General features: G+C 35.5%; 1 protein-coding gene across 7 annotated transcripts in view; it reads right to left on the reverse strand.

Moving 5' to 3' along the window:
• The window catches only part of Nell2 (neural EGFL like 2), a 374,296-nt gene that overhangs the window by 91,911 nt on the left and 264,583 nt on the right, over nucleotides 1–17,802 (reverse strand). For 6 of the 7 annotated variants that reach the window (XM_074083192.1, XM_074083190.1, XM_074083188.1 and 3 more), the window contains 2 exons: nucleotides 4,153–4,275; nucleotides 1,260–1,355 (listed from right to left, as the gene is read on the reverse strand). The exons of the other annotated variant lie outside the window; for it this stretch is intronic. In XM_074083192.1, coding sequence (XP_073939293.1) covers nucleotides 1,260–1,355; nucleotides 4,153–4,275 — 219 coding nt within the window. The remainder of the gene's footprint in view (nucleotides 1–1,259; nucleotides 1,356–4,152; nucleotides 4,276–17,802) is intronic. 7 annotated transcript variants of the gene reach the window in all.

A 17,802-nucleotide genomic window follows, 5' to 3' on the forward strand; every position in this document is an offset into this window, starting at 1 on the left:
GGGTATGCTGGTAGAGAGACCACTGCATTAGAGATGTCTGATTTTGACCTATTATATTCTACTGCAATTAGTTATCATAAATCTCTATGCTTAACAAGTTAACAAGTTCTTTGGATGTTTCACATACAGAATAAATTTGGAGAACTCTGCATTTAGGAAATTATGCACCTCAAAGAGTCCCACATATCAAAGTTAGTCACTATGTATTTCTTGTTAGGGATCTGATATCAATTAGTCACTGAAGTCTGCAAACCATCACTTAGAGTACTTGTAGAAAAAGATGATCTGGTGATATAAGCCCTTTTCTGAGCATCCTTCTGTGTACTCTGGTAATAACTATTCAGTGAAATGTTTACTGTGTCTCAAGTTCTGATCAATGTTTTTATTAAACCAGATGACTTGCAGGTAAAAATAGAGTCTGAGCATGTGCTATATCTATTGCACTGAGATTTATGAAAGGTAGTATATAACTGCCAATCACCATTGGCAGTAGATTTCTCTTAGGGAGAATAACCAGAGTCCCTGAGGTCATCTGCTATCGGTACCACTTAACCAACAACAACTAAAACTACAACTGACATGATCTTAATTAGGAGTTAATACTGAAAATGCTTCCTTTTTTATCTGAGCTGTGTGTTTTTCATCTGACAAACCATATGAGCTTGGTGTCATAAGCTATATATACTATAATATACTTCACATTGCTTTCAATATAATTTTTGAAGTTTCTAGCATTAGTACACATCAGAAAAAAAGTTTAGAATGGTCTTGAATGAAGAATAATGTAAGAAGAGAAAGCTTTAAACACTTTGTAAATAAATGACAATGAATGAATGGACCAGATAAAAGCTTACTAAAAATTCTCAAATGTAAATGAGGAAGGTAGCATATCCTAGAAACAGAGTTGGCCATAACCTTGAACTCTTTGATATAGTCATTGATTCCAGTAAAAATGAGCTCCAAATGAGTAGTAAGAATTATGAAGTCATAAAATCCTGGTCAATCCCACATGCATCCTTCTGAAAAAGCTCAATATGCATCTAGTTATAATAGCTGCAAAACCTCCTTAGAGTGACTTTGGGGAACACCCAGTGAATAGGCATCACTGAAGCTTCCCACCTCCTCCCTTCTGGAACTTCCTTATTAATGGCTCCCTGCTTTGAGAGTCCACTTGAAACTTGAAACATTATTTTCCTCATGGATTACTTTATGCATTGGTGTAAAAGTTCATTTTCTAAAAGATGAAATGATATTCTTACCCGTTTCACAGCTGGGTCCAGTGAAGCCTTGTGGGCAGGCACACACATTAGCAGCAATACAGGCTCCTCCATTTCTACAGCCATCTTTGCAAAATGCTAAAATAATCCAAATACATGGATATATCAGATAAAAGAAATCAGATACATGATTCTACCACTTTAGAAGTAGTTCAATAATCTCCAACCCCAATTTTTCTTTATTCTCTGGAGGTGTGAATATCAAATAATAAAAGTTATTTTATTCTCATACAATATTTTCTATGTATGTAAGAAACTTCAATATGATTTTTAAAACTACTTTTTCCAATGTTAAATAAATATCTCATCTGTAAAACAAAATACTGAAATTTCTTTTAACAAAATACAGTAACTTTACACACCATAAGTGCATTAAAATTCAGTTTACATTTATTATAAAAATCTAACTTGAAAATAAAACTAAAACATGGCAGCTATCCTAGATGGCAAACCACCTCTAGAAGATGAAATCATAGAATGGTAAATGACTGAATCTCACAAAGCTCTGACCATTTCACACATTTACCTAAGTGCTAAATTATTAGGGAGATGATTTCATCCTACAAATGTTCTAAGCCAGCCCAGGTACCTTTGAATTATACAATACTAAGAATTATTTACTGTCGTGATTCTCAGGGAACCTAGCCTTCCTCTGCTAAGGGCAGGTCAGGATATAGGATTTAGGGCTAAGACATGTGGAGCCTGGTATGTTAAAATGAATTTGGGAATGAGGAGGAGAGTTTTTCTCTGAGCAGAAAAAGGAGCTAAGGTCTGAACCATAGCAAGGGTGATAGTTTAGTTTACACTGCCTTTAAAGAAGCACAGAAAAGAGAAAAAAATACAATAGGTGAGAAAACCAGAAGAAGTGAAAAAGAAACCAAGGTAAGTGAGACTGAGCCCCTTCTAAGCTATTTTGCTCACTCCAGCATACACTGGACCTGTGAGGTGCAGGGGCTTCTTTTCTCAACCTGACAAGGTCTGTTGTGAATGAACAAGACCAGCTTGTTCCAGGTTTTGGGGCTAAAGTTTTCTGGCAAGTTGGCTTGGATATACTTTCGTAGGGTAGTAAAATGCAGAAATCTGAAATTCTGGTGCTGAATTAAAGAACTGGGCCCAAAGAAACCATTTGTCTCTGTTGGTCCTGGACCCTAAATTTGTCTCCATCCTATGTAAAATGAATACCTGGCTCAGCAAATGGATTTGCAAATGGATTTAGTATTTAAATCTCATAAATAATAAAGAATACATCTGTCAGACCATGTGCATATTTTCACTGGAGAAATCTGCAAGCTTGTTAATACAGCACAGAACTCAATGATTCAGATCCTACATCTAAACTACCCATCTATCAGCTTTTTATTCCCAACAGAGATGCACAAATGAACTTGAGAGTCTTTGTTCAGATAACTTGGAATCCTAACTTGCAGATGGACTTTACAGATTTTTGAAATTTCTCCTCCCTTCAAATATAAGAATTATCTGTTTGTATCTGCTCACAACTGCAAGAGTTCTTCATGCTATAAACTTTATTTCTCAGATCAGTTAGGAATCAGAATCAAGCAGAAATGAGAAAAAGAAGAATTAGGGCACCCAGATGAAATCTTAAGCCCCAACAAACTCTCAGATGACCCAGATGCTTGAAGGAAATTCTACTAGTTTATTATATTATTTGTCTTGATTTTTCAAGCAAATCCTTATGTGATTTGGACCCTAAAACAGGTAGGTCTGCTGAAATATTACAAACAATATTATACACTAAAAATTAACATGGATTTTTAAAAAGCAAAGAAATCCTCTTGCCTTCTTATATCTGGCTCCAATGCATTACTTAGACCATGCCTTAAGACCCCTGCTTATGAGTCATGTCCCCAACAATTCTCTGGTCTTTACTATCTCCCATATATACAATATCATAATAAATCTATTTTACTGAGTTCTAAGATAAAAGTATATCTAAGGGATGGGCAGCTTTACAGCTTAAGATGCCTAGTTAGACTAATCATAAGACATAATAAGGAATATGGGCTTTGTCCTATGGGGTTTGGTCAAGTTTTGAAAATAGACCCCTATTTCTCTTGTGAAATAGTAGGTAAGCAAATCTGATTAAAAAAAGAAAAAGAGGACAGTGTGAAAATGTGAGTAAATGGATGGCTATGAACTACAACTGGAATATCCACTGAAGGAAATGAAAATATTTGTTCAACAGGACATTTAAAATAATTATCAACTAAACTGATAAACATGGAAAACTATAAGATACACAGATCCCATATGCATAGTTGATTTTCTACAGTTGCAGAAGCGATATATTCATGTTTGCAATCAAAAAGAAACATCGGAAGCTTGGGTGCTGATAAACTGAATGAAAAGAAGGTTTCAAAGAAATTCAAGATTAAGAATTTGAAAAAAGGTAGCTGGCAGAGTGGCTGAAGTGACAGAGCTCCTGCCTAGCAAGTGTGAGGCCCTCAAATCAAACCCCAGTTCTGCCAAAAAAAAAAAAAAAAAAGAAAAAAAAAGAATTGACGGAACAGAGAGAACATTGAAAGGAGAGGAACTTGGGGTTAATCGATAAAATGTTGACATTTAAGATTGCAAAGATGGATGTGGGCATGGAAGTGGCTTGGTAAAAGGATTGAGATTTAAAACCACCATGGCAGAGGTTAAAAGAACATTAGGGCAAAGGAGCTGAACTGTTTGGTTTCTTAAACATTGCAGTAGGAGTATGGCAAGACCCAAAAAGAGCTACGTGCCCAAGCTCTCGTGCCACATGTACCAGAAGGTACAGAGCAGTGATGACATGGGGAAGAGGGAAATAGAGATGTATTGCATTATACATACTGGAAGAGGTGTTGGCATTGAAACCTTGAAACCATACCTTTGCATGTAGTTCCGTTCCCAGTATAGCCAGGCTTACAAACACAGTTGTGTCCTCCAACTGTGTTGAAGCATAAAGCATTTTCATCACAGTTGTGCTGATTTGTGATGCACTCATCATGCTCTGAAATGAGGTATAAAATTTTGTTAGTCAAAGACATTATATTTTAAATGGCATTTGCATCTTGGTTACTCCTAGTAATTCTTTGAACCACAGACATATACTAATTTTAAACTAAGGGAGACCTAGGCTTTCCTGTGGAAATACTCCTCTGGAAGTACATACATAGTTTACATTTGCACAGATGTTAAATGCAAAAGGATTTTGGGAAAAGACCCACCAATGGCACAATGGAATAGAAGAAGAGAGGAGGTTGGGTGAGATTAGTTCTCAGAAATAGATGCCAAAGTCAGCTGTGTAGAGTCTCTATGGTTAATACTTAGGGAATTATTCTTGTGGAATAAATCTGCCACCTAATTCTTCCCAGAAACATTTGAAGGGTGACAGGAAAGGATGTGAAATTGCATTGCTCTGTGAGTCCTGACCTGCAGGATAATGGAGTTGAAGTTCTGTGAGTTAGGTGCCTGCATAACACATGCACGCACACTTGTAAGCACAAAGGTACTTAGACAACCTATTGCAATATTTAACCTTCTTAGTGAGTTTCATCCCTCTGCAAAGACTGTGTCACACATCTATTAAATGAGACAAACTTGCTTCTATCATTTGTGAAAATTCAAACATTAAAATATGCAACCAATATAATGCCTCTTTTAACTGCTGATAGCTTGATACTTTTTTCCATTTTTTATTAGCATGTATTCATTGTACAGGAAAATTCATTGTGCCTTACATTGTACATAGGTTAGACTGCCCTAACTTATCTTCTCCCTACCTCTGCAATCCCCTTTTTGTTCTACTTGAAACAATTACAAGAGGTTTCACTGTTGTTTCACGAATGTATATGAAGCCCATCATCCATATTCCCTCATTTTCATCTCTTTCATTCACCCTTACCCCTTCCAAAAGTATCCCCCCAATACTGAACCAATTTTATAGTATCCTGATACTTTTGAAATCACCAAATTACCCTGTGAGAGAGCCCAGTATCATTATCACCATTTTAATGATGGGGCTGGCTCAGGGTGTTTACATAGCCTGTTCAAGTTAACAGGAATATTACATAACTTCAGAATTTGGCAGAAATGTAAATGTTAATAAGGTAGTGAAAATGAGAAAAAAGAACAGATCTAACATGAAACTGAAGATGAGGAAGAAATGAAGTATGTAAGGATATACACACAGATTAGATTCCTATAGTGGCCCAACTTATCACTCAGTTTATTACGTGAATATTACTCAGGTCGAAAACTAAATACATATTTAATAACTTACATTACTAGAACCATTAATTCCATATGAAATCAATCAGAAAAGCAAATAGAAATGCTTGCTTTTCATTTTAGAACTCTGTACTCGGGATATTACAACACTAATGCATCTGTAACTTTGCAAAAAACTTACTATTGCACATGTAGTTGCAATTAGACTGAAACAACTTATGACAACTTATATAATAGACTCTCCTTTTTATCATGTTTTAAAACATATACATTACCATTTCACTATAACATTTCATGTCTCATGCTACAGGAGCACATGGTTATGACAGTCTAAACTATAGCCTTATAAGAACATTCTTAGAGATTATTGCAAACAACCCATCAGGGGAATAAGAGATTTCCAACACTAAAGTTTAGGATGGCATGAATGGATATCTTATTTTCTAAATTCCTGGATGAATTATTCAACACTGTACAAAACTCTGCCTATACGCTTTAGCATCAGAATATTTCATAGTATTCACAAATTCCTGCTTATTATTGGTAGCTTAGAAAAAGTAGCTGGATTCAACATGGTTCTACTAGTCAGAACTATGCTTGGACTTCTGTAAAATTTCACTAGGACCAGAATGGGCAGCCCACCTACCTTAGGATTTGCTACCTAAAGAATAATAAATCTATACTCTGAAGTTTGTACCTACTGTCAATTTTCATCCCAGTGTATTTCAAAATGCTGCAGTTCATCTATAAATCTATACGGACGGCATGGGCCTTTTAATGATAGCTGCTGATTGAGTAGATGCTGTTTTCATCCCTGTCTTGGTTGTCTTTTAATTAGACATACTCACTAGGAAGGGGAAAGGCCTAACAAGATTCAGTTTAGCACACAGTATGATAATGTTCGATAAATGTTACATAAATTATTCCACCTAAAACCTGATCTACTCTCTTGTCATTATTCATGGTTACTGAAGTGAGTGAGTGAGTTCCTATACAATTTAAAGGCAGAGACAGTTTTCTGGCTTTTAAATGTGACCCTGACTTTACACATACTGCTCCCTATACCTGAATGTCCTTTTCCTCAGGTTCTCCTGGAAAACTCTCTCCATCTTGGAAGATTACACAAAAATGCTATTTTCTTTGTATAAATTCCTTAGTTTCCTGAAAAGTTGGAAGCTAGCATGTTTGCCCTAGAACCATATACCAGGCTTTGATATTCTATTTTTATTCATAAGTTATCTATTTCTTGGTCTTACAACTTCAATCTCAGCCCTGGTTTTTCTGGTTGTTTGGTTTGGGTTTTTGTTTTTGATTTTTGGCATGTACTAGATTTTGAACTCAGGGCCTTGCACTTGCTAGGCAAGTACTCTATCACTTGGGCCATACCCCCAATACTTTTTGCTTTTGTGTATTTTTTCAGATAGGATCTGTGCTTTTTGCCCCACCTGGCCTCAGACCACAATCTTCTTACCTCTGTCTCCTGTGAAGGTAGGATTCTATATCTTGAGCGAGAGTCTCATTAACATTTTTGCTTCAGTTGAACCTTGATCCTCCTGTCTCCTCCTTATAAGTAGATGGGATTTATAGGTGTGAACCACCACAACTGACCCCATCCTGGTTTTTCAAATAATAATGTCAAGTTTTCTTTGTATTTCATTCAATATTCAAGAAATGTCTCTTGAACAAAATGATTGAATGAATAAGTGAAACAAGATGAGAATTATTTCTTCTGCCATCACGCAAGACAATACAAATTTATTCAAGTGTAGACTAGGTAACATATGGGGACCTACTTTTTTTTTTAATCTCAGCTATTTTTATACTGATTTTTACTATGATGTTGTTTTATTTGATTATGGATATCTCAAATGTTAATTAAGGTAGCAAGTCATATTTTTAAAACAGAAAATATTAAGTCCTTTACATTATCACTTTAAATTTTTTACATTACTTAATAAAGTTGGTAATAGTTGTATTGTAACTATCAACAAAATTAAACTGTGATCTTAAGAAAAGTCTTTAATTTTTTTCTTTAAACTCACAGAAGCATTAACTTTAATTTGATAGTCTTACACTAAGCAGGATGCAAGTGAAGCAATGAGCTAATATTTGGTGACATCATCTCAATAGTGGTTGCTGCTCCATATCCAGTTTTGATCAAAGATCAATTTCTTACCTTTGCTCTGATTCACATCCCTGAGGGCTCAATCAGTAACCCACCAGACCACATCTTTTTTTTATTACTTCCTTCAACATTTTCAAGAAATAATAACTAAAAGTAAATAAAATACAGCTGGAAATTATGAAGCAAAATTTAAATCAACAGTAAATTCCAGTTCTTGAGAAGAACATGTTACGGGTAATAGTGAATGAATTATAACATTCACCTCACACAAACTGAAAGACAGATTTTTCAGAGCTGATGTTCAGAATATACAATCTAGATTCAGTACTGTTTTCAGAACCTTGGTAAATATTTCATTATTCATGTGATATGATAATCCAACTAACAGTTGAGATTACAACCAAATGCACCTTCTTCTCCCTCTTTTATTAGAAATAGTAGCACCCGTGACTATTTTAAACAAAATTAAATTGTTAAATCCATCAATTTGAAATCTAAATAAAATAGAAAAAAGAAACAAACGTAGAAAGAAAACACCATCATTCATTAGCACTAAACAGAAGAAATTTGGGTGGGAGTCATTATAGTATATATAGAATCCATAATCTTTCAGAGATAGATGGCAAAAGTTTGTTCTGTGTCACAATTTCTTTGCTCTGTAAAGTTGATTTCATATCAGTGACAAGATTCATTACAGTACAATTCCTCCTCCACAGAAAAAAAGTAACAATATACACACTTGGATTCCTCCAAATGTAGAATATATATAAATCTGGGATTCATATTGTGCTGTTTCCAGAGAAATGTGGCAAACAGCCACCTTAAAATTCACATAGCTTTCCTCACCATAAGTTCAATGCAGATACAATTCAACCGCACCTGTTCTATTAAAGAATTTCAGTGATACGAAATGTGAATATTGCAAAAATAAGAGTGAAAAGTAATAATTTACTGCTACATTTAAATTCAATTAAATACATTTTCTTTAGAGACTATTGTGTTTTAGGATTTTCTTGGAATAAAAAGTATAAACAATAGTCACCTTCAAAAGCTTACAGTTTAGTTAGGGAGGTAAGGCCAAAACTAAATGCCTTTAGTACATCACCTGCATCATGAGAAATGCTAAATTAAAGAAATTAACTCTGTTAAGAGAAGGTCAAAAGTGATGAAGAAGCCATTTCTGGTTGGGTCAGGTAAGAATGCAAGAGTGATTTCATGGAGAATGGGATATTTGACATGGATATTTTTACATATCCATGTAAAAATGGGGTGGGGGAGCCATGGATTACCAATTAAAATACAATTTATATATTTTATTTCTTTTGTTTTTTTAATTTTAACACTCTTACAGGCCCAGGCATGGTGGTACACACCTGTAATCCTAGCTATTCAGGAGGCAGAGGGAGGAGGATTGAGGTTTGAGGCCAGCCCCAGGAAAGTTTGTGTCTGAAAAATAAACTAAAAGCAAAAGGGCTGAGGTGTGTGGTACAAGTGGTAGAGCTCTTGCCTAGCAAGTACATGGCCCTGAATTCAATCCCCAGTACCAAAACTCCCAAAGACTCTTACAAACTTGAATGAACCTGGATGAGTTATAACAATTATAGCTGTACATACCACACACTTTGCAATGTACATTATCTCATTTAACCTTCCTGTTAAGAAACATTATCATTCACATATGAATAAAAGAAAAAAAAAAGAAACATTATCATTATTTTAGAGAAAAATAAACTTAGTTTGGAGGGATTAAATAATTTGTGTAAGAACACAGAACTAGTAAGTATTAGAATTGTGATATCTTGACTCCCAAAACCACTTGATTACTAAGCATAAAGTTGCCCAGTCTAGTTAATGCTTTTGTTTTCCCCAAATCTAGTTTTTGTCCTAGTGTTCTTTGTAATTATCCATTATTTTTTTAATGTTTTCACAATTTATCATCTTTCTGCTGTATGTAGAATATTCTACTGTTTCACAATTAGGAGCTATATTTCTTTACAATATTTCCCACTATATTTAACTGTGTCTAATAAGAGCCTTATTAGAATTATAGAACTACATAAGACAAAGGACTGAGGTAACACTCTATTCACACTGAAATCTATGTTTTCATAAGATTGAGAGAAGTTTTACAAGAAAAGTACCAGATATGTCAAGTTCAATTCCTTGCAAAGCAAAGTAATCAGCTTATAGAACTTAACACCCCAGCATTAATATCCTCAACTTAAAAATTCCTGAAGCTTAACATTAAATCAGTTTGGCAAACAGCCATCTGTCTGAGAGCCCTCTCCTCTGACACCAGAGGTCAGGCTCTGGTGGTGGTGCCCCTCCTCCTGGATAACTGCTCCACATATCTCAGTCATACCCGCCATTCTCTGACTGACATCTTGATACTCTAGATTCTGCTCTTCTGGTAGTGAACAAAATATACCTTCATGGCTTGTCCACTATTCCCAGAGAACCTTTCTTTTTTTCTGATGAGATTTCTTCAGCTATAGAAATACACTGCCTGTGTTGTATCATCTACTCTTCTGTTCAAATCTAGAAACATTGGGAAAAAAAGCGGCATCACTTTTCCTGACCCAAGCATTTTTTGGAATATAAACTTCATGTGAGTAAATTCCTTAGATTATGGCAAGGTATGGTCCTAAACCTAGTGACAACCCTTTTCTGGTCTTTACTATTATCTGATTGTTAGAAATCTGAGAACAAGCGCCCTTAGATTCTAGGCTAAGTGAATCTTGGAATAAGGAAGCCCATAGAAGTGTTCATCTTGAGGCGTGTATAGTAACAGCGTCAAGTCACATGCCTAGGAGGATGTTTTATCTCAAAAAATGTATGACCACTGAGTCATTCCCGTAGGTTTTGGTAGACCAGATTGCTTGCCTTGAGATATCAAAGGATTTTGAGACACTCATCCCTAAGTGTTAGTCATATGCGCTCCTACCAAAGTAAATATGTAGTTGTCTGCACTGGCCTATAAAGAGCATCAGAGCAATACAACAAACCATGGATCTGCAATAGTGAGACCTCATTTTACTCTAAAAACAATGGAAACCGCTGAGTACCAGATAAAATATACCATCTCTATTCCATCAAACTACATCTTTGAACTTGCCAACAGCATCTTAGTACCATCACAAGATAATTATTCTACCATATATCTTTGCAAAATGAGTACTAACTGAGTTTAAAGAATGTTCTGCATTACAACTAGGTGGTCTGATGTCTGTAACTACGAGTTGGAACTCCTTCTTTCCTTGTTCTCCCTCCTCCTTTCCTTCCCCTTCACAGATGTCTTGCAGACATGGTGCTTTCCACCACAGCATTACAAATCCCTGCAATCAAAACACTTATGTCCCAATGAATATTGACTCTTGAGCGACACTGCTACAATTCATTAGGTGATTTAAAATGTCCTCACTCAACATGCTGTAGTAAGATTACAATTAAATATGAATTATAGAGGAAAATGAGAAAATTATACGCTATTTTAATGACCAATAGCAGGGGCACAGTGTTCTGATGTACCGACAGGCTTTATTTTAGATGCCACTGTATCCTTGTCATGTGTGACCCTAAGAAAGTTATCCAACCTCTCTAAGTTTAAAATGGGGAAAATCAAGACCTAAATTCAAGAGTTATTATAAAGAACAAGCTTAGATAATGGATATAAAGAACCTTAGTGAATAGCAGACACTTGGTAAATATTACTTATCCATTTATTACTGACTTCAGCAGGAAAATTTCTTTTGCCTTCATTAGTTATTACCTTATCTTTTCCATTTTAATTCTGTTGAGAAAATGTAACTGTTCCACAGTTTGCTCTCTTCACAATCTTTTCTGAAATCAAATTCATTTTTGCATATTGTTTTTGGCTTCTAAAATGACATTACTTTCAATACAGACATGAAGGGAAAAATGTGTGCCATTAGTGCTTTTCATTACCTTATTTATTTACTTTATATTACAGAAAAAAAATCATTAACTACAATATCATCTTAACAGAAATGTTTATGCCATTAAAGCAACTATATGAAATCCTGTTTCTAACATACTTGAAGTCCCCATCAGGAACAATTTGTGTTTACCACCCAAGCATTTTTGTTCACTATTCAAGTTACTGTTCACTGACCATCCCAACTCAATACTGACTTCTTGTTTTCCTTCAGTTTGCTTGGCAACTAGGAATTTGTTCAGATTCCCTTCCTCTGACTTGTTAGGCTTATTTTCCTCTAGGCTTATTTTCCTCTTATTTTCAGTTTTTCTCTGGTATGCTCAGCCTCCTTTAGTAATCCTTATTTGATCACTAATCTTAACAACAAAAGCACATTCAAATTTACTCTCTATCCTCCAGTAATTTCCAAAAAAATCCAAATTCTGATTTATGGCAATACCTTGTTTTAATTTTATTGCATGTTTCATGAAATAAACTTTGAACACATTGCAGGGCAACAAAATTCTTATAACTATCAGCCAGATAATTTAATTTGTTGTCTCAACATATTTTTTTCTTTTTCCTTTTCTTTTATTGTTTTTACATTTACTTGTATGTGTATATATTGTTTGTGTCACCTTCCCCCTCCCTCCCTCACCCCTTGCCGCAGGCAGAACCTGTTCTGCTCTCTTGTTCTCCCATTTTGTTGAAGAGAAAACATTGGAGATAATAAGAAAGACATATCTTTTTTGCTAGCTTGAGCTAAAGATAGCTATACAGAGAGATTCCTAGTGTTGCTTCTATGCACTTGTGTATTACAACCCACACTGGTTCATCTCTACCAGACCTCTTCACTACTTCCTGGTCCCCTTCCCACAGTGACTTCTGCCAGTTTTTTATTCACTCCTCTACAGGGAGCATATCAACCACATTCAAGTTTTAGGTTTCCTTTCCTTTCCCTATTCCTCCCGTGTGTGTTCTTCCCTTAATGTGTGATCCATGTCCAATAATATAAATCTGCTGTGATCCAGCAAAATCACTCCTAGGAATATACCCGAAGGAATGTGACTCAAGATATTACAAAAACACCTGCACACCCATGTTTACTGCAGCACTATTTACAATAGCCAAGCTATGGAAGCATCCAAGATGCCCCACAGCTGATGAATGGATCAAGAAAATGTGGTATTTATATACAATGGAATTTTACTCAGCCACAAAAAAAGAATGAAATTTTGTCATTAGCAAGTAAATGGATTTAACTAGAGAACATCATCTTAAGCAAAGTTAGCCAGGTTCAGAAGGCCAAAAATCACATGTTCTCTCTCATATGTGGATTATAGGTTCAACACATTTTTAAAGTTTCCATTGTGTGGTTCTAGGACTAGGATACAAAGATGCATGATCTAAAGTTGGTGATCTCAAGAACTTTTGAACTATTAGAGGAGTAATGATATGAACTGGGAATTAACTACAATATATTGTAGAAGCTGTTCAATGGTATAAAAGAAAATAAAAGTAACTAATTCATTAATGCTTATACATGCTGTAAGCACTGTGCTGGGTTTATACATTATCCTCTTTAATCTCTATGAAAACACCTTCAGAGCTTTAAGAATTACAACTTGTAAGCAAAGACTTAAAAGGCTCAAAGGTTAGGACTGACCAAATGGTCTGGGAAAGCATTATATAGGAAACAGTCCAAAAAAGTGGGTCTTAAAAGATGGGGGTAGTGGTGAAAGTGGGTAGGTTAATAGAAAAGGGTAAAGTTGGGAAAGAGCATTGCATATGGAGTGAGTACAGGTGCAGAAGACAAAAGCATGAGATAGAGAAGAGTAGAGAAGAGAGGAGAGGAGAGGAGAGAAAGAAAGAAGAGAAGAGATACATCAAGTGCTTGAGCTTGCAGACAGTCTTTACTGAAAGGTAATAAATAGTAAGGAGTTAGTGTTGTTAGAAACAAGAATACAAAATGATTTTTTCTGTGGACAATAAGGCAATTAAGTGTCTACTTTCAGCTATTTATGATAAGGTGTCATTATGAAACCATAGTTGATTTTTTAAGGAAAATTAATTTAATAGCAATGTGCACACAAAACTTCCTTGACACAGTGGACTTCCCATGTTAGAAAGACAGCATTCCTCTTCCTCCTTTTAGACCTTCTTTCTTCTTTTTATTCTTCTCCTTTGGATCAGATTATTCCTGAGAGTTGAGACACTCAGGAGAAGGAGGAGGAGGAAGAAGAAGAAGAGGGAGAAGAGGCAGCAAAAAGGCAGCAAGATACATACAGCAAACAAAAAGAATCTGAGTGCCAATCACTGTGCTGAGTAAAGTCAATGTGTAATATAAGGAAATGGTCATGGAAGGAATAGCAAGGAAATCATCACCAAAATCATAAGATTCAACTCCAATGTTACAGCAGTAATCAGACCTTATTCACTTTGTATGTTCTAGTCCCTATGCTTCTGTTGAATTAAACTGTTAAATTCAGGGTGTGAAGTCAAATGGACAAAATGATGAAGAAGCGGCAGATTTAGAAACTGAATTTGTGGTCCCCAAATGAACCAATATTTGGGCCAAGAGAAAGAAAGGCTAAATTCAGGTTCTGAACCTGGATGACTGGGAAGATGATGTGATGAATAGAAACAAGAGGACTTCTTACTTTTAGTGACTTTGCTATTATTGTTGTTTTGTTTGTAGGGAAAAGAAGACAGTAGAATTAAGAAGTGAAAGTATAAAAGTAAGTTCCACAGGAAACTGGATTTATTCTATAAATGATGCTAATTAACTAAGTAAACATTCCCCCTTCCCAAATCTGTCTGTTAGACAACCACGTAGGTGATAAATCTTTGGGTCTAATTTATCAATCACATCAACTTCAGACACAATGAATGGCACAACATTAGGGAATGAATACTTCTGGAAGAGTACATCAATCACTATGGAATGTAAACATTCAAAGACTTGCTAATGCAGACCAGTCAAGGCATTCAAGAGTGGCAATCCCACACACCTTTTAGGGGTATTGGAATTTAAAGGGCCTCACACTGGTTGAACATGTGCTCAACCACATGAGCCACTCCACTCCTCCCCTACCCCACCCTGCTGATTGGATACAGGTCTTGCTTTCTCATCAAATGCTTGCTCCATCTCCTTCCCATCACATTCAGTGTATGACTCCACCAACAACTTCACAGGAAAATATCCAGGTCATCAGGAGAAAACATCCTCAAATCCCCACCCACAGATAAATCTGTGGGGAAATCTATCCTTAAGCTTTTCTTCCTCCCAAATAGGAATCTGGGATTTCTATGAATATCATGGACCTCTCCCTCCCTTCTTACTAGCCACATCCCAGGGACCAAGTCATGTGGATTCTACTTCCTTGGAAGTTCTCATTTCCATTCCCCATCTCCATTCCCACTGCTCAGAAGCTGCCAGAATTTGACCTAATTATCTGTTTGGATTAGTATGACTGCCTCCTGATAACAACAGTGCTCCCAGCTGGGTTCATCTACAGACCATGATGGAATGACTTTTCATAAAAATCTGACTTCTCCTATCCCCAACTCAATTCTCTCTTCCTCTCTCTTAATTTTGTTTTTATTGACACATCATTGTGTTTACTAACCATTAAGCTACTATCTATTCATTAAGATTTTCATTGTGACCCTTTGTTGACATCAAACTATACCATTGATCTGCCTGTTGCATTTTATTAAGAAATCATTTATTCAGACTCTGCTAAAGGTAAAGGAATGTAAAAGTCGAGTCCTATATATTTTATACGCATGCTTTCTTAACTTCACAAGCTGTTTTCTGCTCTGAAAGTCCTTCTTCACTATCTTTGCCTAATTCTCCAATCATTTCCTACCTAGATCAACAAAGCCTCCTTCTTCAGAAACTTTTCTTGAAACTTAAACTAATTTAGATGAACTCCATGGAAACCAGAGAGCCTTGCATTTGATTTCATGTAACACACGAGAGCCAGAGTCTGAAGTGGTTAAGATAAAAGGTTTTGAAGCCAGATTGTCTAAGTTCAAATACTGGCTCTGCCTTTTACTAGCTGTGAGATCTTGGACAAATTATTTAATCTTTCTAAGGCACAGTTTCCTTCTCTGTAAAAGTAGGCTAATAATACACAGGAGTAAAATCCCTAGCAGGATGTGGGCAGTACTTCGCAATCAAGCAATTATTTCTATAGTAAAAATATGACTATGTATATCAAATGACAAATAAAGATGAGAAATAGCCCCACAGATCAAATTTTGATACTGAGTGAAATTAAAAGTGAGTATCTTTGGAGTCAGAACTACAGATAAGGAACCATCACAAGTATGCTTTTGATAGAGTTGTGAGGATCAAATGAAGTGATGTATGGAAAGCACTAAGAATAATCCTAACACAAGAAGTGCATCCTCAGTCAGGAAGCCATGCTGTCGGGGATTGTTAATTCTCTCACCTGTCCCTTTCTTAATCAGTACACTCCTCAAGACAGGAATTTTTCACTATAGATATTTGAATCCTCAAGTCTTGCTGTAGCACATGACACATTTAGGCACTTGATACATGTGGATGAATGAATGATGGTCAGGCTCCAATATACGTGCAACCCACATTTATCAAATTCTTGGAGTACTTACATCTGGAGTTCATTTCACTCACAAAAAATCCAAGTGACACACCTGAGATTTAACTGGCAGAACAACATCTATCCATTAGAAGGACAAACTTGGCCAAAGCCAAAGCTTAAACTTGTTCCTGTATTTTCACGCCAGTGTTGTCCCTAAATTTGGCAAGATACAAGTTTTACAACTTACTGACATTTATTTGAAACACAGGAAAAGCTTTCACTAAACTAGTGAAAAATCTCTGTTGGAAAAAAAAAAAAATTCCCCCAGCTAACCCCAAATGATCTATACGTTTATTGAAAGCTTTAAGGTCTGCCCTGTTTTAATATCTACAAATAAATAAGATTAGAGAGTTCATTCAACAAACCACACCAGAAAAATGTATCTAAACACAAAAAATTATATTAGAGGAATCTTTGGAAACATAACATTTTCTATGATAAACTGCCCCAGTATTCTGTCCTAGATAGTCTTTCAAATATATTTTTAAACCTTAGAGGATCTGGTTGGCATGGTGGCACATACCTGAAACCCTAGCACTTGGGAGGTAGACACAGGAGAGTCATGAGTTTGAAGCCAGCCAGGGCTACAAAGTGAGTTCACAGCCACCTTGAGCTATGAAGTGAGTCCCTGTCTCAAAAAAAAAAAAAATTAGTATATGTCCATACTCAAATTGGATGTCATATTTTAACTTTAACTACCAAAACTAGAAAATATGTAATTCTTCAGATTTTAAATGAATATAACTATGGGGCATTTCCACTTAGGTACTTAATTTTAAAATAAGCTTTATAATAAAATTCATTTCTCCTAGAGCATGGTACTTGAGTTTCTATCACAGTGAAATTCAAGATACAATGCCATTTTCTATATATGTTGTTCTTTAGTACACTTAATAAAATATAAGATACAGACACATATGAAAGTATCTTTTATGTACATTTATTTCATGCTTTTCTGAGTAGCATATTTCAGAGTATTTAATTATCTCTGACTTTGAATAGCCAGAATTTTAATATACTTTAATGATTCTATTTGGAATAATGTAGACGCTACAAGTATCATCAATGCTCTCTCATGCTTAAATAAGAGTAGTGGTATTATGAGAAGAATTTATTTATAGATGGTACTGCCTCATAAAATAATATAAATGTATCTCTATGTGTGCACATACACATGATATACATGTTTACAACTTCCTTTTTGGTGGTGGTAACTGTGATTTGAACTCAGAGCCTCACACTTGCTAGGAGGCATTCTACCTGTTGAGCCGATCCTCCAGCCCTCATATACATATTTATATATATACTGTATATTTGTGCATATGTGTATGCATATGTAATTTGTACTACAGATAGAAGGATATATGGATAGATAAATAGATGCTAAGTAGCAAGTTGGTGGTTAATTTATACCTTGTTTTGTTCTGTTGTTCAGGGCAAGAACAACTTAGGAACAGTAAAAATCTTTTCTCTGTTATTTTGAAAGTTGCCTTCTTAAAATTTGAAAGGACTTTCTTTTTTTGATAATGTGGTTGGAGTGCCTCTTGGTTTTATATTATATTTTTTTTTCCAAGAATTTGAAATGGCTTTTATTCTAAACCTCATTCTGAATCACTC

The sequence above is a fragment of the Castor canadensis genome, chromosome 8 (genome assembly GCF_047511655.1).
Source record: "Castor canadensis chromosome 8, mCasCan1.hap1v2, whole genome shotgun sequence".
Classification (NCBI taxonomy): Eukaryota; Metazoa; Chordata; class Mammalia; order Rodentia; family Castoridae; genus Castor; species Castor canadensis.